Below are 24070 nucleotides of genomic sequence, written 5' to 3' on the forward strand. Positions count from 1 at the left end.
TACTGGATCTCAAAAACTAAGCATACAAAACACTGTCAAAACTCTTTTTCAGAATCAGAATACTTTATTAATTAAGAAATTAATTGCTCCAATAATAAGAACAGTAACAGAAATAAATTAAATAACAGAATATATTACAAAGTTACAAAATAGAATATATATCTACCTGTGTGCATACAGGTGTGCCTTCCTTGGCTGCTGCCTCTAAGCATATCATGCATTTTCGGTCTAATCTGCGCTCAGTAGCATTCAGTATTTATTATTTATTGTTACTTGTGCTTATCTAGGTTATTGCTGTGGGTTCCCTACTGTGTTGTTCTCTTTTTGCTTGTTCTTTCCAACAGGTGATCTAGAAGATTTTTAGTGTCTTTTCTCCCCGACCCTCTTCCCCTCTGTTTTTCTTTCCTTCTGCTTCTCTTGAGGTTCTTCCCAACTTCTCTTGTCTATGTGTTTCCCTCTCCTCCCCCACAGTCCTATTCCATTCTGTAATATTTTAAAAATAAAAAAAATTAATTAATTAAAATGATTATAGATTATATATTGATATAAGGCATAACATTAAGACCACTGACAGGTGAATTGAAAAAAAAAAAAGAATATCTGATGGACATAGCACCTGTTGGTGGGTGGGATCTATGAGGGACCCAGCTAACAGAAGCACGAAAAATGAGCACACATGAATCAAGCAAGGATTTAAGCAAGTCTGACGATAGTCAAATTGTAATAGCTAGATGAGTAGGTCAAGGTTTTCAAAACTGCAGCTCTTATGGGTGTTAATAGATATATCTGTCAAACGGTCTGAGGAAGGAACAATGGTGAACCAGTGACAGGGTCACGGCCAGCCCAGGTTCACTGATGTATGCATGCAGTGAAAGCTGGTCTGTGTGGTCCAATCAAACAGGCAAGCTATTACAGCTCAGATTCCCCAAAATTGATGCTGGTTCTGATAGAAAGATGTCAGAATACAAAGTATTTGCAACACTTTGTTTGTTGCATATGTGTCTGCATAGCTGCAGAACAGTCAGAGTGCCCACACTGACTCCTATCAACCACGATAAGCTGCTGGTGGGAAGTACAGTGTGGTCAGCCCAGAAGCCTGATGAGTCTGTTTGGCTCACTGTGCTGCCAGCTCTGGGAGCCATCACATCACTGTTTGATCAGACCCCAGTCAAAATATATCACTGATATATTTATTTAACAGCACTGTGGATCACACGTCTTTGTCTGTGGGCTTCACAATGTTTGGGTTCTTCATTTTTTGGCCTTATGTGCATTACTATTAGGTTGCTGGAAGACTTTACTGACAGAAGGAATGTGTATACAGTGATTTAATCATTTAATCAGTACATCACAGGAGCAGGCTTCCCATCAATAGAGGACACATACCACCAGGGTCTTCTGGAGCGCCAACAAAATGTGACATGCGTTACGGGCTACGTTAACGTCTGTGTGGATAACCCCGTGCCCTCCAGGACTGTGCGGTGCTTGTCCAACAACAAACCTTGGATTACCCCAGAAATAAAAGCTGTCTTCAAGCAGAAGTGGAGGGCCTTCAAATCTGGAGACAAGAAAGGGGGTGAAAAGGGTGCAGAGAGAGCTGAAAGGACTGATCGGGAATGGGAAGGAGAGCTAAAGGCAGAAGAAGGAAAACCAGCTTTGAATCAAACCAACAGGTTTGATGCAGTCTTCAACATCGGCTGCAGACACACCAACTCAAACTCCTGCTGTTACACCTCAGACACTTCACATCTCCTCCACTCAACCTGCTCACTCCTCCCCACCCCCAACCACAGCATCCAGTACACATCCAACACACGGCTCCAGCCTGTCTCTGTCAGCCATCCAGGTTAGGAGGGAACTAAGGAGCCAATAAGGCACCAGATACCATCAGCTCAAGGGTTGTCAGGTCCTGCGCAAATCAACTGTGTGGTAAGCTTCAGTCTGAAGCTTATGGAGAGTTCCACAGCTCTGAAAAACCTCTTGTGTGGTACCAGTGCCAAAGACCCCACGTCCCAAGGACCTCTGCAGGCTTGGACTCCGGCCTGTAGTTGTAGGACCTCTGCAGCTACAGGCCAGAGGCTCTGACATCCCACCTGATGAAGACCCTGGAGTTGCTTGTCCTGGTTCAGCTTCAGCCCCTGGTGAGCTCATCACTGGACCCACTTCAGCTTGCCTACCAGCCTGGCACTGGAGTGGATGATGCCATCATTCACCTCCTACATTGTTCTCTCACCTGGAGACCGCTGGGAGCACTGTGAGCATCATGTTCAACACTAGAAAAACCAAGGAGCTGGTTGTAGACTTTCGCAGGAACAAACATCCTCCACTGAAACCACTGAACATCCAAGGCATGGACATGAAGCTGTGGACGGCTACAGGTACCATGGTGTTCATCTGAACAATAAACTGGAGTCACAATTCAGATGCTCTTTACAGAAAAGGACAGAGCAGGCTGTTTTGCTCTTTTGGAGTGGAGGGCCCACTCCTGAAGACCTTCTATGACTCTGTGGTGGCTTCTGCCATCTTTTACGGTGTGGTCTGCTGGGGCGGCAGCATCTCTGCTGGGGACAGGAAGACACTGAACAGGCTGATCCGCAGGCCCAGCTCTGTTCTAGGATGCCCTCTGGACCCAGTGGAGGTGGTGAGTGACAGGAGAACGGTGGCTAAGCTGTCATCTCTGATGGACAACATCTGCAGGAGACTGACAGCACTGAGCAGCTCCTTCAGTGGCAGCTGCACCCACGGTGTGAGACGGAGAGATTCCACAGGTCTTTCCTCCCCACTGCTGTGAGACTCCACAACAAAGACAAAGATGACCACACACATGCAGACAGACACACACACATCCAGTACACCACGGTAGCCTAGGTCTGTCTCCCTGATGTGCAATTTTTCTGAGGCAACATAGTATTTTATTCTAGTCTGTATAGTATGTTATTCTATTTTATCTCATTCTATTCTATTGTTTTTTTCTTAATTTTTGGTGCTCTTAACTTGGTACTGTCCACTCTCTGTCGTGACCAAGACAAATTTCCCACATGTGGGACTAATAAAGGCTTATCTTATCTTATCTTATCTTATCTTATCTTATCTTATCTTATCTTATCTTATGGCAATGCTGTGAAATGAGTAACGCCCTATTATTCCATATCCATGTAACCAATTTCGGCAGTCAGGGGATATGACAGATCTTTTCACATCTTGTAGTCTTAGATTTGTAGTGCATTCTTTGAATTCTGAATGTGTCACGGTGAATGAATATGATCGTGCTATGGCATCAATTAAACAGGGACCTGTGACAGACACGTCTAACACAGATTGCTGTGTTGCATTAAATAAATGGGTACAAATTTACCTTTTACTAAGCTACTGAACTGACGAGACAGAAAAACTGATCCACAGTAAGCTGTTTTAGGTAAAACACCTTTTAAACTTCATTATACTAACTATTATATTAACTATACTAACTGCTCAAACACTGTCAAACATTAAAACACAATCATAAGTGTAACTCATAAAACTCATTGTCATTTTACCCAACTGTATTACAGGTATTGCTTATCTGGGTGGTGTCTGCAGTGCGAAGAAGAAGTGTGTGTTAGCTGAGGACAATGGTCTCAATTTGGCTTTCACTATTGCTCATGAGCTGGGACACAAGTAGGTTCAAGTTTTAAACAATTGTATTGTAATCAATATATCCTGTTATTATCCTGCATTATCTTTTAAAAATGCTGTAAATCATAAATGGATTAATACTTCTATTGCACTTCTATGACACTTTTCTACACAAGTATCAAGTTTGACGCCCCTCATCTCTTTCTCTATCTCTATCTCATACCTAAGGTCTTTTATCTAACACTCTCCTACATACTCACGCTCCAGTGGATGCATTGGGGGAAAGTCTAGGTTTGATATCTTGGCCAAGATGCACATAAGATACACAGGGACTGTAAGAGCTGGGAATTGGTCCACCAGCTTTTCACTAAATAAACCAACTCTACCATTTCAGCCACAACTGTTAAATGTATGCATAACAATTAAAATCATGCACAATGCATATTTTCAAGCTACAGTATGTGGGAAGTATAGCGTTCTTCAATTTCTCCCACACCCAGCAATGGTCACGTCCTCAACTGGGTGCCCCACCCCGTCCAATTGGCCTACGTGCACCCATGAGCCCTGGAGACGCAGACTAGACATCCCAATGTGGGCTGACTCACCCTAGACAGCAAGGTGGCCAGAGCACGCTATTTGGTTCATATACAACCATTGCAAGAGCTGCAAGTTGGACTTCTTTCCGGTGGGTTTTGGACTCCGCCAATGCTACAGTGGGTCACTGACTCTGTTCGTAACTTTTAGTCTCGTCTCTGCCTTTCACAAACAGTGTAGTTCTGTTGGCTTCATCAGGTGGTGGCCCACTGGAGTGGTTTGCAGCAGAAATGAGAATCAGCAGCTCCACGTCTGAAGCAAAGCTCCACAGCTGTAAAAGGGTGGAGTGCCCACTCCAGCACAGGGACAAGTTGCTGCCCCAAGTGAAGGAGTTAAAGAATCTCGGGGTCTTGTTCACAAGTGAGGGGAGAGGGTAGCGAGAGATCGACAGACGAATTAGTGTGGTGGCTGCAATGATGCGAATGCTGTAACCGTGTGTTGTCGTGAAACAAGAGCTCATTGTAAAAGCGAAGCTTTCAATTTACTGGTCGATCTACGTCCCTACTCTCACTTATGGTCACAAGCTTTGGGTAGGGATCGAAAGAGAATGTGTGTACAAATGGTGGAAAGGAGCTTTCTCTGAAGGGCCTCTCCCTTAGAGATAGGGTGAGTACGTCAGCCATCTGGGAGGATTGCAGAGTAGAGCCTCTACTCCTCCACATCAAAAGGAGCGACTCGAGGTGCCGGAGGCATCTAAAAGAATGCTTCCTGTGTGCCAACTGGGTGAGGTGTTCCAAGTATGTCCCAAAGTGAATAGACTCTGGGGAAGACCCAGAATGCTGAAGAGATATTTCTTGGTTGGCCCGGGAACTCCTTGGCGGGACAAATAAGCTACAGGAGGTAGCTGGGGAGAAGGGTGGACCCTGGAGAAGTGGAAGAAAATGGATAGATGGATGGATGGTATCAGCGTGGGATGTATTTCAGCAGTCTTGTAGGAATGGGATCTAAAAAAACACGCTGATAGTTTGGAGGAAGTAATTACTGAAGTTAACTCAGAAAGATCTATTGGAGAAAAAGACTCTAAATGAATATCAATTTAAAGTAGTTGTAACATTACATCTATGGGATTGTTATGAGTAATTTTCCCCCTAATGGTTAAAATTTTATTTCTGAAGAAATTAATGAAGCTACCATGAGTTGACTTTAAAGGGATGGTTGGCTCAACAGAGCTCTGACTTTTTGTCAGCGTGGCTACAGTGCTGAAGACAAATCTAGGGTTCTTATTTTCTTTAATCAGTGATGAATAATAATGTTTTAGGAGGGCTTTTTTTTATAAAGCAGCAAACTGACTTTCCAGGCTAAATGATGATCCTCTAAATGACTGAAGTGCCATTTCTTCTTTCCATCAGCATGGCTACAGCTTTCTGCTTTAAGGTGCACGTTTGAATGCTACGCAAGGAAATTAACTACTTCTGATTTGAGGCTTTCTTTTCTGGAGGAGTTACAGAATCTACAGTCAACACAGTGAAGATGTAAAATTGTCAACAAGATGATTAGCCTATGTGGGAGTAGAGCTCATACTGCTGCTCTATACTGTGTAGACACAAGCCATTAAAGAAGATAAGAGTGGATGAATTTTATCCTGAGATGTAATTACAGCACTTTCTGAAAGACTGCTATCTACTGTGATGAAAACTGCTGCTGTGTAATGCATTATTGTAAATTTAAAGGAAATTAGGAAATGATCAGACAAAAGATGCTTTTCAGGAAATGCTGTTAAATGTTCAGTTTCTGTGTCATATGTCAGAACAAGATCTACAGTGAGATTAAAGTTATGGGTTCTTTTACATTTTGAGAGAAGCCATTTGAGTCTAATATAGATAAACTTCTGTGTTGAGGCTGTCATTTTTAGGTTTCCAAATGAACTAAAACTCTGTCTGTGTTGTTGGTTGATTAATTAGCTGGAGCGGAAGATTATTGCCACACCAGCTCGTCAGGCTGTGATTCAAGGATTCTGACAATTCTGCTCGGGTATTGGTTCATTGAAACTAAAATAAGCATCCTGCTGTAACTATACACGTGCACATGAACTGACTGACAGCACAGTGACAGAAAGCTGACACCACATTCACCTGGGAATCATGTATAAAAGCTTAAAGAAGCTTTGTGGCTGTTCTAAGTACCACAGAAGTCATTACTGTTTTCAGTCAGCAGCTCTCTTCCATTTTTGGGGAAAAATAATGAGCTGGCACACACTGTACCTCAGTGCAGTCTATGAACATGCACAACAGGGCAATGGTGTTACATAAGTGCACGCACAGATTCATGATTCAAATCAAATCAAATCACTTTTTATTGTCACATCACATGTGCAGGCACACTGGCACAGCACATGCGAGTGAAATTCTTGTGTGCGAGCCCCACAAGCAACAGAGATGTGCAAACACAACAACACAAACGAGCAAAATACAAGAATGGCCAACCTGAAACTAATAAATATATGTACAATATATAATAGTGTATGCATTTCTGGATGTGTATACTAAATATTTTCCTACGTGTGTGTGTGTGTGTGTGTGTGTGTGTGTGTGTGTATATACACATTTTTACAAATTAAATAGTAAAAAAATAAAATAAAATAATAATAATAATAATAATAATAAAATATATAAAATATACAGAGTTGAATATGTGCAAAACAAGTGGCATTTATATACAGTGTGGAGTGCATAATGTTGAAGTTCCAGTAGTGAAGCTGAGGTGTCTATGACGTGTTCAGCAGTCTGATGGCCTGATGGAAAAAGCTGTCTCTCAGTCTGCTGGTACGGGACCGGATGCTGCAGAACACTAATCCAGACACACTAAAGAGAATTCTCTTGTGTGTGTGTGTGTGTGTGTGTGTGTGTGTGTGTGTGTGTGTGTCACAAAGGTGTCAAAGCACTATGCTGTTAGTATAAACTTAGAACAGACAGTACTGTATGAGTGTTTTAATGCACCATGCTTATTACTGATCACATCCAATAGAAAGACCCAAATAAAATAGATCGCAATAGTTATTTCATGTCAAAAACACAAACCAAAACAAAGCCAAAAACTTCACCGGAACTATACTGACCTTTGAAACCTATACTGCGATATTCTCAAGAGTTCTTTAAGTGATGATTATAATGTAAAAAAAGATGTAGTAAAAAAATAAACAGGACTGAAAATCACTTTAAAATGACTATTTTAATGACATATACAGTAGCTCTCAGGAGAGTTGTCTTTGCAATCTGTGCATATGTTTTATTGTGTAACACCCATTTGGAACAACCTTTGTCCTGTATAGTGTGTTCTGTGGAGAATTTTGTATTATATATGTTGTAAGTTGGTGGCTTTTAGTCATTTTTAAAGTGTTTCAGCATATTTGTGTCCAGACATTTTGATCTGGACTTTGATGGAGCAATAATTTATTCTATTTATTAGTGCAAGTGTATCATTGGCTTACTGTCTGGCCTAGACAAAGCCCATTTGGTCACAATGTACTATGAATGGAGTGGGGTTTCTTCTGCCAAGGACTATTTTAAGGTCTACCTATGGGAGTGTAGGATCTTTGCCTGACTAATGATGGTAGCGTTCATGTTTGGAGACCTGAGGATTGAATGCAATTCTTAACATGCTGACTGTGGTGCAGAAAATGCTTCAGATTCGATCGATGTGATCAAGTACAAAAATTGGGAGTTTGGGAAGTCCGGGATCATCTTCAATCTACTCTATGTATACTATCCTGTCTTTTCAGCATGGGAATGAGCCATGATGATGACCACGCCACCTGCATTGGCTATTCCCATATAATGTCTGGTGAGTGGGTGAAAGGAAGAAATCCCAGTGATCTTTCCTGGTCGTCCTGCAGTCGCAATGACCTGGAGAATTTCCTCAGGTACAAAACACAAGTTGGAAAGTCTCTCTTCTCGAGTTATTGTTGTTTTACATTGTTTACATAGCTAGCTAAAGTCTTTGCCAAGGAATAGTGTCTTGTCTAAAAAGTCAAGTTACAATGAGAATATAAAAAACATGCATTGTGGATGTTGATATCATCAATTACCACCTATATCTCTTTTCAAAAGAAAAAACTAATACTGTTTAAATATCCCTGCTGTAAATGCCAAGTCTCTTGTGAATGGGACAATAAAAAGAAAATGAAAAGAGAATTTTTTTGAAGTAAAATTGATTATTGTTAGCAAACCTGATCAATGTCTCTTTTTGGTATTTCAAACAGATCAAAAACCAGCACCTGCCTACTTCACACAGACCTCAGGAGGCGTTACCAGGTCCAGCTGCCCCCCAAGCTGCCCGGCATGCACTACAGTGTGGTTGAACAGTGCCAGATCCTTTTTGGAACCAATGCAACCTTCTGCAGTGAAATGGAGGTACAATCCCATTGCACCTGTGTATAATATTTGATATATTAGGCAGCTTTTACTAAAGGAGGTGGGATTTTAAAATTTCAGAAATCTTCCCATAAATAGCAAAATAGTTTAATGGTTGCTTTTTTTTTAAAACTCTTCAGAAAGTACTATTCTGACTATTCTCATAATAAAAATAAGACACCTTGTCCCATGCTTCCCGCTTTGTGCTTTTGGATGAAGCAATAACAAGACACCATCCTTTTAAATTACCGTATTTCCCGGACTACAAAGCGCACCTGAATATTAGCCGCACAAGCCAAAATCAGGGGAAAATCCTGTTTTGTACATACATTAGCCGCACCTGACTAAAAGCCGCAGGTGTTTCAATGTTGACTTATCATATGTAAGAGAATATGCACAAAGGGAATTGTCAGGAAAGAGATGGCTGTTTGGAGACACACCCCTTTTATTAATATTTTGAAAAACAAGTTATGGGTACATATTTGCACATGTAGTACATAACAGTAACCTACAGCACACCAGAAAAATAGATTCGGACTACCTTTTAGGCTCAGGTGCAGTGACACGGCTTTAACAAGAAGAAAAGTCAGTCATTCACCATCTTTCTCTTCTTCCTGCGCACTGAAACCACCAAAGTCCTCTTCTCCAGTGTCGGAAACGAACAGGCTCAGGATGGCTTCGTCATCCACTCTCCGCTTCTCTCCTTCGTTGTCACTTTCAAAACCAAAGAAATCCTCGTCAGTGTCGGAGTCGAACACCCTCAGAAGGGCCGTGGCGGTGTCCTCCTCTCCATCAGGCAGCAGTCCAGCCCAAATGACTATGTGAATGGGTTCAGGCAACAATTTATTTGTTGCAGGTGAGCTGGCAAGGGAGACATTGGTTGCATCACCGGCTAAAATAAAAGAGAGATATGATCGCTGCGCTAAGTTGTGTGAGTTTAGTCCTTGGCTCTTTCTCCACTGGTGAGTTCACCATTATAGGCCAAGAACTATGTGATTTCAGCTCCTGGTCATCAGAAGTCGGTGAAGTTATTTCATGTTAATTTGTTAAAACCTTGTCATGTCTTCTCCTATTTGTCAAGGAGGAGATACAGTTGTCAGTCCCCTTTTGGTAGCTAGTGGAATCCGGACCATTTGCCTGAAGCTCAGGCTTGTAAACTCATTTTGAAATACAGTATCTGTGTTTGCTAGGTGATGTGCTTTCTTGCACAGATTGAGTGGAGCATGACCTTGATGTAGGGGATGCACAGCCTATTTTCCAGCATTTTTAGTTTGTCTTTGGAACCATAAATGTCTAGAAGCTGAGGTAGAGTACATGCTCCATGGTTGTTGGTGCAAAAGAGTGAAAGAGGAAAAGTTTTATTGTGGTTTGATCAGAAAATGTTACTGACAGGTGCATTGTCAAAAAGAGCACATGAAGTGACAGCTTTTATTACTTGATCTTGGTTGTATTCCTAGAATGTGATGGCATTTGGCTTGAGGAATGCAAAAGCCATCTTTCAGCACCATATTGGTGGGTTGATGGACAGTGTAGTATATTTACATGATTTGGTGGTTAGAGATATGCACACCGACCACTAGGATATTGTTTCTCAAACTTTTTCAATAATGTCCTTCAAATATTTTTGCCTGTGACCAGCTGATAGCATTTTTAGTATGAAAAGTAAGGGTCTAACAATTCCACAAAACCATTTGTTTTCATTGGAAGAAATTAACAAAATTAATGGTTTAAAAATACTGTATGTATAAAAATCTTCCTCTCACCCGCTGGGGATGACGTGCATGTGTTCAAGCTCGAGTTGTGGGGGAGACAGGTCCCTTTTTCCTTTTCGTTTTTCTGTCTAATATATTTATTATCTTGTCATCGGCAGTAGATGCTCATATGCTTTGTTTTTATTGTGGGATGTTAACAAGAAGTTTTGTGTTTACTTTACTGACTAAAAAGACAAGAGAAAAGAAACAATATGTTTTGAAAGAGTTTGGTGGTAAATTAATCGAAACATTGAACATATTATGTTAACACCCGCATTTATGTGGGAATTCATGTTATCATCTTTATGTCTCAGCACCTCATGTGTGCTGGGCTGTGGTGCTTAATAGAGGGAGAGACATCCTGCAAGACTAAACTGGATCCTCCCCTGGACGGAACGGAGTGTGGGGCAGACAAGGTAGGACTGTTTTGCTCATAAACAATCTGCATCCATTCACCAATCCTCAGAGCTACAGGTCGTTCAGGCCAGTAGCTTATATTGCGTGTTAGCTTGAAAAAATTACGAATAAAGTATTTGTGAAAACATCTCAATATGTTTTTGTCAGTGGTGCAGGGCAGGCGAATGTGTCAGTAAGACTCCCATCCCTCAGCATGTGGATGGTGACTGGAGTCCATGGAGCCAGTGGAGCTTGTGCAGCAGGACCTGTGGTACTGGAGTCCAGTTCAGACAGAGGAAATGTGACAACCCTCCGTACGTCACCAGTTTGTCCGTGTATTTGCTTACTAATGTTACACGTTCGCCTACCTGAGACCAGAAAGCAAAGAGGGGGCATTTTGTTATGATTTCAAATTTGGTCTCATTAACATCACAAGTATTTGAAGTTAATATAACTGAAAAATTAAAATATTGCAAAAACTTTTCTTTTGTGAATGAATCTCAAAGGTAAACTTTAACATATCTCGAGATTTTTTTGTTTCATTTTAATTTTGATGGTGGCTTTTATCCCACAACAATTCAAAGGTAAGTATGCCAGATGATTAGAATATTTCATGAGATCAGTCTACAAAGGATTTATAGCACCGAAATGTCCAATTTCTGAAAAATGTATTCATTTATATATTACATATGCTGACTGTGAAACAGAAACACTGCAGCTGCTGATTAAGACCACAAGCTAATATAAAGTGTGGTCACATAGCAAGGGTCTTTTTGCAATCAGAAGAGGTGTCCCCTTGCTGGCTATTAAAAAGAAGTATGAGGTTTAAGGCACTTTGCAGGTATTAATCTACTGAATAAGGTTTAAATAAATACTGCTTTTAGTACTAAAAAGGTCCTTACAGGCATTATGAAATGTATGTAATGCTTACATGTGTTACTTTAATACTAACGCTCCAGTCTTCTTGTTTTCTAAACTAAGTGTTCACACTGTATGTGTTTGTGTGCGTGTGTGTGGGCACAGACCTGGTCCAGGTGGGCGACACTGCCCACAGGCCAGTGTGGAACACAAGGCCTGTGAAGCCCCTCCCTGTCCCAAGGGGTCACCCAGCTTCAGAGATTTGCAGTGTCTATCCTATAACCAACAAGCCAACAAGAAGGGCGGCATGCTGACTGCTATTGTTAATGACGGTGAGTTCCATAGAACGTCGTACTGCACAGTTACAATCATTACAATCAGTGCCTTTCAATAGTGTGTTTGTAAAACTCTGAAGCACATCGGCAGTTTATAAATTTGTCTGGAAGCATGTCTGGGCATCAGATGTCAGTTTCAAAACTATGGCAATGCTTTTCAAATCATATATTGTCATGTGTGGTGCGAGCGGAGCTGAATCAGAACCAGACGGTGTGGAGGCCTCTGGCAGAGACAGAGCTGGTTGGAGCTGCGTAGTGCACACAGTCCACTCAGGACACTTCTCAGGCTCGGACAGCAATGCCGAGTAAGTAGCTGGCTGGATAAGCTCGCCCAATTCCCCAGCAGACAACAGAGGAGGCTGGGTTGGCTTGCCTGAGCTCTCAGTGGAGACAGGAGGCTAAGACTGCCCGGCTGAGCTTCAAGCGTAGACAGACGACTGAACAGGCTGAATGGATTCAAGAACTCTGGGGTCCAGATGTGGCTGACGCCTCTCTGGACCCCTGCGGCTAATGCTTGGCCTCGTCCACCACAGCTGGAAAACTCAAAAACCAATCTTATTTGTGGTCATCTATCGTCCACCTGGGCCTTACACAGAGTTTCTGTCTGATTTCTCAGACTTTTTATCTGATTTAGTTCTTGCTGAAATAATGCTAAAAATGACAGCCTCAGCACGGCATTCGTTAATAGACTCATTTGGTTTCTCTCAAAATGTAAAAGAACCCACCCACCAATTTAATCACACACTTAACAGTGTTTCCCGAAAACCCTCTCCTGTCTGATCATTTCCTGATAACATTCATCAGGAGGAGTAGGCTTCATCACAGCAGATCTTTCTGAAAGCGCTGTAACTAAGTTTAAGAATATAATCCACCCACTGTTATCATCTTCAATGCCCTGTACCAACACAGAGCAGAGCAGCTATCTGAACACTGCTCCAACAGAGGTCGATTACCTTGTTAATAATTTCACCTCCTCACTACGTACGACTCTGGATACTGTAGCTCCTGTGAAAACTAAGGTCTCTAATCAGAAGTACCTGACTCCGTGGTATAATTCTCAAACACGTAGCCTAAAGCAGATGACTCATAAGCTGGAGAGGAAATGGCGTGTCACAAATTTAGAGGATCATCATTTAGCCTGGAGAAATAGTTTGCTGCTTTATAAGAAAGCCCTCCACAAAGCCAGAACATCTTACTATTCATCACTGATTGAAGACAATAAGGTTTCTCTTCAGCTCTGTAGCCAGGCTGACAAACAGTCAGAGTACTATAAAGGTTGTCCTTTAGGTGATTGTTGTTGTCATTTGGCGCTATATAAATACACAGAGGATAATGAGGGAAAAACAGCTGGGACTAATTACATATAATAAGACAAGGAAGCAAAAGTGAAAACACTGAACACAGGAAGTGTCAAAATCAAACAGGAATCATGACACATTCACAAAGACGTGGACTTGACACTGTGACATGGAGACTGACAGAGGAGAGCGTGGAGCACGGAGACCACGAAACAAGTGAGACCCAGCAAAACACCGAGACAGAAACCTAAAGACTGAAACTATAACATAAGCACAAGACCATAAAGAGAACTGTGGGTCACAGAGCACCGTGACATATATCATATGTAACTCTTAATCCATAATGTCAGTAACATGAGTGGTTAGGTTAATGGATCATATTGGATTATGCTTTGTTTATCCCAATATCTGCTCCCACAGTTTTAGCCATTAACAAGCCAGTACTGAGTCTGGGATGGGTACACTGCTGTGTACGAGGCATTCGTTTAAAAATATTGTAGTTTTGAATTGGGGCAAACCAATCAACTCAACTGATTTGGATGCCAGCACAAATATATTAAATAAGTTAAATGTGAGAGCATCCTCTGGAGCAGGGGTCCCCAACTCCAGGCCTTGAGGGCCGGTGTCCTGCAGGTTTTAGATGTGTCCTTGATCCATCACAGCTGATTCAAATGGCTAAATGACCTCCTCAACATGTCCTGAAGTTCTCCAGAGGCCTGGTAATGAGCTAATCATTTGATTCAGGTGTGTAGACCCAGGATGAGATCTAAAACCTGCAGGACACCGGCCCTCGGGGACCCCTGCTCTAGACCCCTGGGTGATTGGATCCCAGAGGTACAGAACAGGTAAGAAAAACCACTTAAATCACTCCAGTTGGAGTGTAAAAAGTAAAAGCTCACACTGTATGCACAGAACTGTTAGGTAAAGTCCTCCAGTCATGTTTTTTCTGAATAACTACATTACTCGTTTTTCCAGAATAACACTGAATACAGTTTTTACCCCTTAGCTGAAAATCTTGTGAATGTGATAACTTGAGAACAAAGCGAAGGGAATTTTAAATTGATACCATAAGTGTATCTACTGGACAGCTAAGGGATAGAACTGGCAGCTGCCCGTATTTTTTTAATTATACTGAATGTAGAAATGTACATCCCCAATTCCACAAAAGAAAAAAAGGAGGCTGTGTAAAATGCCAATAAAACTGAGCAAACATGTAATTTATTCCCAAGAGAACACAGGAAATATGTGAGACATTTTACTATTTCATGAAAAATATTAGCTTACTTTTAATTTGATGGCAGCAACACTTATCGGGAAAACAAATGGCTGGAAAATGAAGTGGTACTAAAAAGAAACCGTACAAAGAACAATTGAAACTAATTAGGTTGGATGGTACCAGGCTGAGTTTCACCAATCAGTTTAAAAACTGCAGCTACAAATTCTAGAAAGATTTCTGTGAGTAATTCATCATCTATAGTACATAATGTAATCAACAGAAATCAGTACTGGATGCCTGTGATCTTCAGCCTGTCAGGCAGCAATACATTAAAAGTCATTGTTTGTGAACCCAGTTCACCATGCCATTAATATTTCTATTATTTTGAATTAACACCGGCTCAAAATCAGACTTGACTGTCACACATGCATACATCTTACAACTGGATTTTGTGTGTGTTTATGAGCAGATAAGCCATGCATGTTGTTCTGCAGCCCAGTGGGCCGAGACATCCCAGTTCTGATGGCTGACAGAGTAATGGATGGGACTCCCTGTGGACCGTATGAGGTGGACCTGTGTGTTAATGGAAGATGTCAGGTACATATGTATCCAATATTGCACATATGTGATGAAATAGACCACATACAGTTTGACTTCTTTCCATTCGTGACTTCTGTCTTCTGGGGACCTCCCAGCTCTAGATAGATTCAGTAATTCCCGAGCAAAAAAAAAAGCTTTGGGATGTCACTGTGACATACTACACCAGCTGAGCGCATAGCTGGACTGGCCATTGGGCATACCGGTGGGCCGATGGTGATTTTTCATTTCTGTTCGTTTGTTTTTGTAACGGTATAAAGAATGAAAGGTGGTGGATTAGCCAATTGGTCATGATCAACTGTGGGCTGGAGAAATTACAACACATCCGTATTGAGGTGAAAAGGAACGTGATCCGTCCCGTACTTCAACTAGAATGGAAAAAAAAGACACAAAGCTGGAGTTATTCTGTCTTTGCTGCACAGCTGCCTCTTCTCCCATTCTCTCCCTCTCCTATCAGCTGATCGGCTTTTCTCTCTTGTTTATTTATCGCCCACTTTGCGCCAAAAAGAGGAAACCAGCAGATGTCGCGCTAAACAACAGCAGCACGTTTAAGCTTGATCAGCTGTTAGAATTTATTTAATATCACTTTCTAGTATCAGCTGATGTTTGCTGGAGCCACAGCTGTAAAGCTGCTGGTCATGATATTGGTTTGGAAACATGAAGGTGATCCACTGTATACAAATCCTACATATATACCAACAAGACAGTGTACATCACTGTCACAACAGCGTTTGTTTTAGTTCAAAGGCTTTATGGTTTTTCCTGTAACACCTGGTGGTGTAGTCGGACGATTTTTTGTCCCAGTCCAGCCCTGGCTATTTGGGTGGTCAAGGCGCAGACTCCCAGCACATCATTTTCAAACCCCCTGCGGTCTTTCGCTACTTGGGTTAAACACGATATATAAGTCACTTAGATAACTGCTAAATGTTAATGTTTGGTTTATTTCAGTGTTTGATTTGTTCATGAGTAAATCGGTTTGGCTGAGATTAAAGTTCAGCTTCATAACTGGACCGTTTTAAGTCTTACCTGTCACCATCCTCCCTACTCTGGTCTCTTAAAGAGCACTTAGCAGAAATATTAAACAGCCTAACTAATAGGATTACCACTTCCCATCAGCAATATTAGGGAACCACCCCCCCACCCTCTACCTCACAATGCTTAATCAACATAATCAACTTTAATTTAATGCATGTGTAAAACAAATACACAGAAATCAATTATTTTTCTACAATATTTAAATGGACTCAACATCTTTCTTCAACAGAACTGCAGACTGCACAGATGGTACAAGTACTATAGCTTAGTGTATATTAGACTTAACAGTTACTATATACAGTAATGGACTTCTATACATGTAATCAGATGACCATTTTGGTTAAGATTAAGAGAATTATTATTTATTAAAAGTTAGTCATTTTTAATGAAATAACAAAGAAAATTATTTCCTTGTGCCCCCCTTTCCCTGTTAATGCCCTACCTGCCCCCCTGGCAACACTTTGCTAGACCCGCCCCTGCACAGTTACCAGCTGTCAGCTGCTTAGAAAAGGATCCTGGTGTTATTTGTCTCTCAGAAACAGTTCATAACTTCAACTCATTCGTGTCACCTAAAAGGTAAACCTGTTTCTCCATCACAGCTCTGATGATCCAGTAAGGACATCTCCTGGTTTCATCTTCATGTTTCCCTCTCACCACATATCCAAACCGACATCATGACCAGCAGCTTTACAGCTGTGGCTCCAGCAAACATCAGCTGATACTAGAAATTAATATTAAATAAATTCTAACAACAGCTGATCAAACGTGCTGCTGCTGTTTATCCGCTGGTCTCCTCTTTCTGGCGTGAAGTGGGCGATAAACAAATAAGTAAGACGGGACTTGCGACAGAAAAGCCAATCAGCTGATCATTGATCAGTTTCTTAATTGAAGTAGCAACAAGGAGGGAGGGGAGAGAATGAGAGAAGAAGAGGCAGCTGTGCAGCAAAGACAGAATAACTCCAGCTTTGTGCCTTTTTTCATTCTAGCTGATGTACGGGAAAAATCGCTTCCTTTTCGCCTCAATATGAAACTCCGATGGCCAGTCCAGTTGTGGCTCCATATATCAGTTGTTAAGGTAAACATTGAAATACTATGCAAACATTCAGAGATGCACTTACACACTTGTTTTACTTCTCTGGGATAGTTTTCTCTGAGATGAAATGCTGCGGTTTGGAAGCAGGTAGCAAGGCTCCAAATGCTCCACCAGACCACTGACATTTCTTGCAGACAACAGCAGCTCTATCACATACTGCTCTGATGCGCTGAGCTGGGTTAGGCCAAGTAGCGCCTTTTGTGAGGTGATTTTGTGATACTTCGGATCGGATAACGTTTTTTATTTCTCTCCGATATCCAATCCAGTAATTTAGGTCAGTATCGCACCGATACGTAATATCGGATCGGTCCATCTCTAATTTTCACGTACTTTACATTTGTTTTGTAGTTGTGTGTCTTATTTTGAAATAAATATTTAGGCGTTACCATATCGACCAAAGGGGGAGAGAGGAGGATGTTACTCTCAATGTTGTTGGCGCATTTCAGGAGGACACTTCTAATAAAGTTACACAATTACGCCGTGAATTTGCGTTGATTATTATATTTTCAAAATACCACAGTTTTTGTTTTGGTCGTATCATTTTATTTTGTTGTATTTATTCACGAAACGTTAAGGCCGGTCCGTGAAAATATGTGTGAAATATGTGAAAACGATGTGCCGGGAGCCGCGCCTTGACCACTTTCGGAGATGTCTGGTGGGTAACAGGCATCTCCGAAAACGTTAGAGCACTTTTGCAAATATGTCTTGATGAATCGAGCAGATATTTGAAGTTTACGCAGCACCATTCTCGACTGAAAATATTTTAAAAGTTTATTTTGTGATCCAGAAAGAGTAATATTTCAAACTCCGCCATTGTGCGTCCCTCCGCCACTGCCTCGTTTGAGTGTTGGACGAAATGCATTCTGGGATGCTGCATTTCGTCATTTCGAGCTGATTGGAGACCAAAACAACCAATCAGATTTTTTTGCATCCAAGTCTGTGATTGGCTGGTTTTGTGGCACAAACATAACGGTGTAGAGAAAGAGTTGAACGTCCACGGGCAGAAATGTTGAGAGCGTGAGCAACACGTTGCGAGCGAGCGCAAATGCAAAAACTGAGCGAGAGGGGCTGCTGTGTCTGTGTGGATAATAGCAAACACTGAAATACATTTTTTGCAGGCAGCAATGAAGTTTGTTCACTCAAATTTAGCTTTTCTTCTCTCAAAATAAATTTCTCCTCAAAATGCAACACTTGCACCTGCAAATAGTTTTTACGTGCGCTCAGAATAGTGGCACAAAAATGACGCCATAGTGGGAGGCTTGTTTTTTTTAATCCTGGCATGTGAGTAATGGCATGCTAGGAGAGAGGCAAAGAAATAGACTAATTAATATTGATCTTTTTTTTAATGGGCTGCAGTTTCTGTTTACCTAAGAAATTCCTGTTCTTTTTCAGTCCTAACAATAAAAACAATAAAAAGACCTCAATTATTTACTGTTAAATTATGGTTAATTATATCATTTATTTCATCTGTTAATATTGTGGTAAACTCATTCCATGCTCAAGGTAATATACAATCCTTTTGGCGACTGCTGTGTGTTGACCTAAGGATATAATTTTACATATGCATACAAAGATGTAAATTGTAATGTACTTCCTCCATTTTACAGTTGGGTTTTGTTTTGTTATGGACAGAAAATCGGCTGTGACAGCATCATTGGCTCATCTGCTAAAGAGGACCGCTGCGGTGTTTGTAATGGAGATGGACGGTCCTGTAAAATAGTGACAGGGGACTTCAACCACACTAGGGGAATGGGTGGGTATATATTTTTTCATGTCTAGCTAGTATGCTGCTCAGATGTTTTTTTGTAGTTCTTTTTTTTAACAAGTACCCAGTCTTTGCCATTGACTCCTGGTTTGATGTGGTTTGATGGGTTGTTTAAATTGATTCTTCTAAAAGCGATCCTAAATAAATATTTCAGGTGAAACCAACATATTCTAATGTTTTCTGTTTTATTAAAATTTTACAATGGTATATTATATTGGCCTTCAACTTAAAGTCACACCCATTTATAAACGTGACATGATGGATGTTTCTGTCTTTGCATTTGCTTCTTTTCCAACACAATGAGATGCAAGTTAATTTTAGTCAGTTTAGTCATTTTGGTATTCAATATGTATTGTTTATTTGGTTACATTAATGGACCAATGTGCCTTTCTTTAGTTAGTAAAATTGTCCCTGGTTTTTATTTACTGCTCACCAGTTACTTTAATAGTTGAGAGATTATTAGATGTAAAATTCTAAGCATGCGCATGTGTTTACTAGGGCTGGGTATCATCACTGATTTCTAGAATCGATTCAATTCCGATTCACAAGGTCCTGAATTGATTCGATCCACGATTCGATTTGAATCAGGTAAATTTTGCCTCAGACAGTCAGAAATATTATAATTCTGATCACTTATCAGTACATATCTATATTTTTATATCTACTGTCCTGGATCTCCAGTCCAGGACATCGAGATCAATATCCATAAATCGATAATCAAAACCCACCCCTGGTGTTTTTACCCCCACACATTTAAACACTCCCCTCAAGCATCTGCGTACACACCTACACAACCACACACATACACTTGTTTTTTATATTTTAGTGAGGACATCTAATTGACATAATGATTTCCTTAGCCGCTTACCCTAAACCTAACCATCAAAAGTGAATGCCTAACCCTAGCCCTTATCCTAAACCTAACTGTAACCCAAATGACCTGCGGTCTCTGCGCTTCAGCACTTTGCAGTGCACAATGCTCAGCAGCACTGCAGCTGGCTCTCTGCTCTAGCAGCTCTCTCTCCTCTCCAGTCCAGCTGCTTCTGAAATACAGAATGCATGATTAGATGATGCTCACCGGCTGCGAAAACCAGCCTTCCTTTTTTTTTTTTTTTTTTTGGCCTGTCCCGTTTGGCTCTTTTGCATCAGAATTGTTGTCTAAAGGCAAAGAAAGATGCCCAACGGATTTACTTTACCAAACTGACCATCCCAGCCTTGCCATAATGGTCCATTTGATTCACCTTTTATTGTTTATTTTATTTTCACTTACTGAATACGGGACAGACTTGACTGGGGGAAAGAAGGGGAGAAAGAAAGAGGGAAAGAAAAACAGCTGAGAAGAGGGACGGGGGAGAAGGGCAAAAAACAAAAACCAACAGAACAGGCAGAGAAAAAAAATGCATATATCGATCACCTGGATCACCTGCTGAGAAAGAAAAAAGAAAACAAGCAGAAGAGAACAAGAGTAATAGAATAAACAACATCACAATGATATATGGGAATATGACAGTAAATACTAAATATTAAACATTATTGTGCAGCACGTAAGATCAACAGAACACAGTGTGCTTTGAGGTAGGAGCCAAAAAGGGTGTAGTTTGTGGGTGTGATCACCCGTGTGTACACCTGTGAGCATGGACGCGCTTGTTTTTAAAAGGTTCCTTCATGTAATGATCTGCTAGAGGGTGTGGGGGGGGGCCACAGCCCCGTCCTCCAGGGCATGAAGCAGGTATGGAGGAGATCGAAACTCCAGACATCCAGAGGCCCCCAGAACACAAGAGACCAAGGAAGACCAACAGAGGGGCAGCTGCGCCACTGTCCCAGAAAGAGCTGAGGAGAGTCCCAGATGAGGGCTCACTCAGCAGCCGTGGAGCAGAAGCCAGGGGGAGTTGCAGTGACGCGCCCGTGAGCTCCGCCGGCAGCCAGCTGTGCCTGAGTGACCGAGCCCCAGGCCGAGAGGCCGGGGGCACCCCACCTCCAAAGTGGCCCGAGCGAGCCCCAGGCTCCAGGCCCCGATAAGCGGCCGCCAAGGAGTGAGCCGGTGTGTACAGGAGGTAATACCTCAGGAGGTAATAACATAGGCAGTCGACCACCCACCGGATGGCCAAGCACTCCTTTTCCATGGTCCTGTACCCGGCATCCCACTCTGACAGTTTCCAGCTGTTACCTCCTGTGACAAAATAGCCCCCAGCCCTCTGACGTTAAGCTTTCTTCCACTGCACAAATGGAGCCTTGCACTGCTTCCTACACCGGACCAGATCTAGGGCACCCTTTCGGCTGAGGTCTGTCAAGGGGGCTGGTCACCTCTGCAAAATGGGCACGAACTGGCGGTAGTAACCGGCCAGCCCCAAAAACCGCCTCACCTCCTTTTTTGTCTTAGGACACGAGCAAGATGCAATGGCTGCTGTTTTATCCATCTGTGAACGTACCTGCCCGCTTCCCAAGTGGTACCCTAAATATTGTAACTCCCTCAGTCCAACTGCACACTTCTTTAGGTTGGCCGTGAGTGCCTCCTGCCTCAGGGACTCCAGGATTGCGGCCACCTGCTACACATGCTCCGCTCTGGTGTTGTCATGGATGATAACATCCTCCAGGTAGGCGGCAGCATATGCAGATGCAGCACCCGGTCCATGAGGCACTGGAAAGTGGCAGGGGCTCCAAACCAGCCAAACGGAAGTGTGACAAAATCGTACAAACCGTATTGGGTGGCCGTTTTTTCCATAGACAAAGGAATCTGCCAGTAGCCCTTGGTTAAATCCAGCGTCGTAAAAAGTAAGTAGTGCCTAACCGGTCAAGGAGCTCATCCATCTAGGGCATGGGATAAGCATCAAACCATGAGACCAAGTTCACCTTGCAGCACAGAACCGTATAGACCCATACTTCTTCACTACAAGAACTATGGGGCTACAGCAAGCGCTGTGCAACTCTTCTATTACTGCCAGCTTTAGCATTTGTGCCAATTCCTTTTTCACAGTCTGTCTGTTGTGCTTGGAGAAGAACAAACCGCTCTGCAAGCCGCTGTTGCAATGCAGCAACATCCGCTCTCTGGGCCTGTGTGAGATGGTCATCTCAATGGAGGGAGGCAGGAATAGAGGAATTCAGCACCACTGACCACAACTGTTCTCTTTCCTTAACCAGGCTAACCAGAGAAGTGGTTTCAGCCTCTCTCCATGCTTTAAGGAGGTTAACATGAAATATCTGTGTGGTTCCACCTCTGTCTGACCATACCACCTCATAGTCTACGTCCCACATTCGCCGTGTGACCATGAAAGGTCCTCCCCACTTGGTGAGTAACTTTGAAGTTTTAGAAGGGAGGAATACAACCCTTTATCTCCTGGTAAAAATTGCCTGAACCTAGCCCCTCTGTTGTACAAGCGCTGCTGATGTTCCTGGGCCTGGAGCAAATTTTCTTGTGACAACCTCCCCAAAGTGAGCAGCTTTGCTTGCAGGTCCAGGTCGTGCTGATTCTCCTTTTCAGCCAGCCTCTGACTTTCCTCACAGTTTTCTTTAATCAGGTCCAACACCCCCCGCGGCTTCCTGCCAAACAGTAACTCAAAGGGAGAAAATCCTGTGGAGCCCTGGGGCACCTCCTGCGCTGGAAATAACAGAGGGTCTAGCCAGCGATCCCATTTACGCGAAGGAACTTATGGATCATGGACTTTAGCACTAAAAAAGGCAGCATCTACCACAACATGTCCCGCCTGCTGCCACTCAGGGTGCCCCACCACCAGCCAAGAAGTCGGACTGCAAGAAGAAGCGGACTGCCTAACATCCCCCACGGGGAGATCGGAGCCGGACCAGCCCGGGCTCCAAGTTCACTCCAGGGCTCAGTTCCGGAGCCCGTTCGGAGAAATTTGTTCTGCCTCCACCTTTCAGCGCCTGGGACACACCCAGACACCACCGGGGTCGATTCCCTCAGTGGTGTCCGGCCCCATGAGCACTGGTCAAGCGTGGGCCGCCCGCGCAGTCGGATCTGGCCCGCAGGACCAGTTTCCGCCACAAGAGGGAGCCAGAGCCCCGTCTACTGTGGAGTGCCTGTCTTTGGGGCCGCTGTCAGCAAGAATAGAGAGATGGCAAGCTCTCGCTGCGCCAGAATGGGTTGTGAGGACATTAGAGCGAGACTATCGTTTACAATTCGCAACCACCCCTCCCAGATTTCACAGAGTGATTTTCTCTCTTGCAAAAGGCGAATCAGCCAGGATCCTGCAAGAAGAAATAACTGCCTTGCTATCAAAGGGAGTAGTACGAGAAATACCCCAGGAGCACAGCCAATGCGGCTTTTACTCAAAGTATTTTCTCGTGCCAAAGAAGGGAGGGGGACTGTGTCCGATACTGGACCTACGGGCTCTGAATCAGTATCTGAGGTCATACAAATTCAGGATGTTGACGACCACCACTCTGCTGCATGTAGTGCGCCCAGGCGATTGGTTTACATCAAGAGACCTGAAGGACGCATATTTTCACGTCCCTATTTAACCGCCTGACAGAAAATTCCTGCGCTTTGCGTTTCAGGGCAGAATGTACGAGTACCAGGTCCTGCCGTTGGGTCTCTCACTGAGCCCTCGGGTATTTGTGAAATGCACAGAGGCAGCCATAGCCCCACTGAAGAGGCGGGGCATCTGCATAGCAACATACATAGACAATTGGCTGCTGATATCAGAGTCAGACAGCACACCAGGTTGACAGTGGATCATCTGATGGCTCTGGGTTTCACCATAAACTACCAAAAGAGTGTCCTGCAGCCAGCTCAGGCCATCTCTTTCATAGGAATAGCTCTAAACTCCACCTCATACCGAGCGTGTCTCTCTGTGGACAGAGTAAAAAAATGCTATCACATGCCGGCATTTTTCAGGAGGGAAGATATCTCCCATTCAGAAGATGCCTGCAGATGCTGGGATTAATGGCGTCTTCACTGACTTCCACTAGGCAGACTGCATATGAGGGAATTTCAGCGATGGCTTGCATCACTGAGACTCAATCAAAAGCGCCATACCCACCACCATATCAGAGTGACAGCAGACTGCACTGCAGCACTCCACTGTTGGAGAAATTCCACATTTCTCACTCAGGGGGTGTCACTGGGGGCTGTCACCACCAGGAAGGTGGTGACCACGGATGCGAGTCTCACGGGCTGGGGTGCCACTCACGAGGGCAGAGCAGTGAGTGGC

The 24070-nt window shown here is 42.9% G+C and overlaps 1 protein-coding gene across 1 annotated transcript in view; it reads left to right on the forward strand.

Annotated features, from left to right (window-relative positions):
* Window positions 1–24070, forward strand: part of adamts17 (ADAM metallopeptidase with thrombospondin type 1 motif, 17) — a 101239-nt gene that overhangs the window by 52566 nt on the left and 24603 nt on the right. The window contains exons 8-15 of the mRNA XM_085350667.1: window positions 3552–3657; window positions 7928–8068; window positions 8408–8558; window positions 10624–10725; window positions 10874–11019; window positions 11729–11895; window positions 14882–15009; window positions 18770–18890. Of these exons, the coding sequence (XP_085206793.1) occupies window positions 3552–3657; window positions 7928–8068; window positions 8408–8558; window positions 10624–10725; window positions 10874–11019; window positions 11729–11895; window positions 14882–15009; window positions 18770–18890 (1062 nt within the window). The remainder of the gene's footprint in view (window positions 1–3551; window positions 3658–7927; window positions 8069–8407; window positions 8559–10623; window positions 10726–10873; window positions 11020–11728; window positions 11896–14881; window positions 15010–18769; window positions 18891–24070) is intronic.

Source organism: Diplotaxodon limnothrissa, linkage group LG1 (assembly GCF_057381915.1).
Source record: "Diplotaxodon limnothrissa isolate DT_005_m linkage group LG1, D_limnothrissa_male_GT1.1, whole genome shotgun sequence".
Taxonomy (NCBI): domain Eukaryota; kingdom Metazoa; phylum Chordata; class Actinopteri; order Cichliformes; family Cichlidae; genus Diplotaxodon; species Diplotaxodon limnothrissa.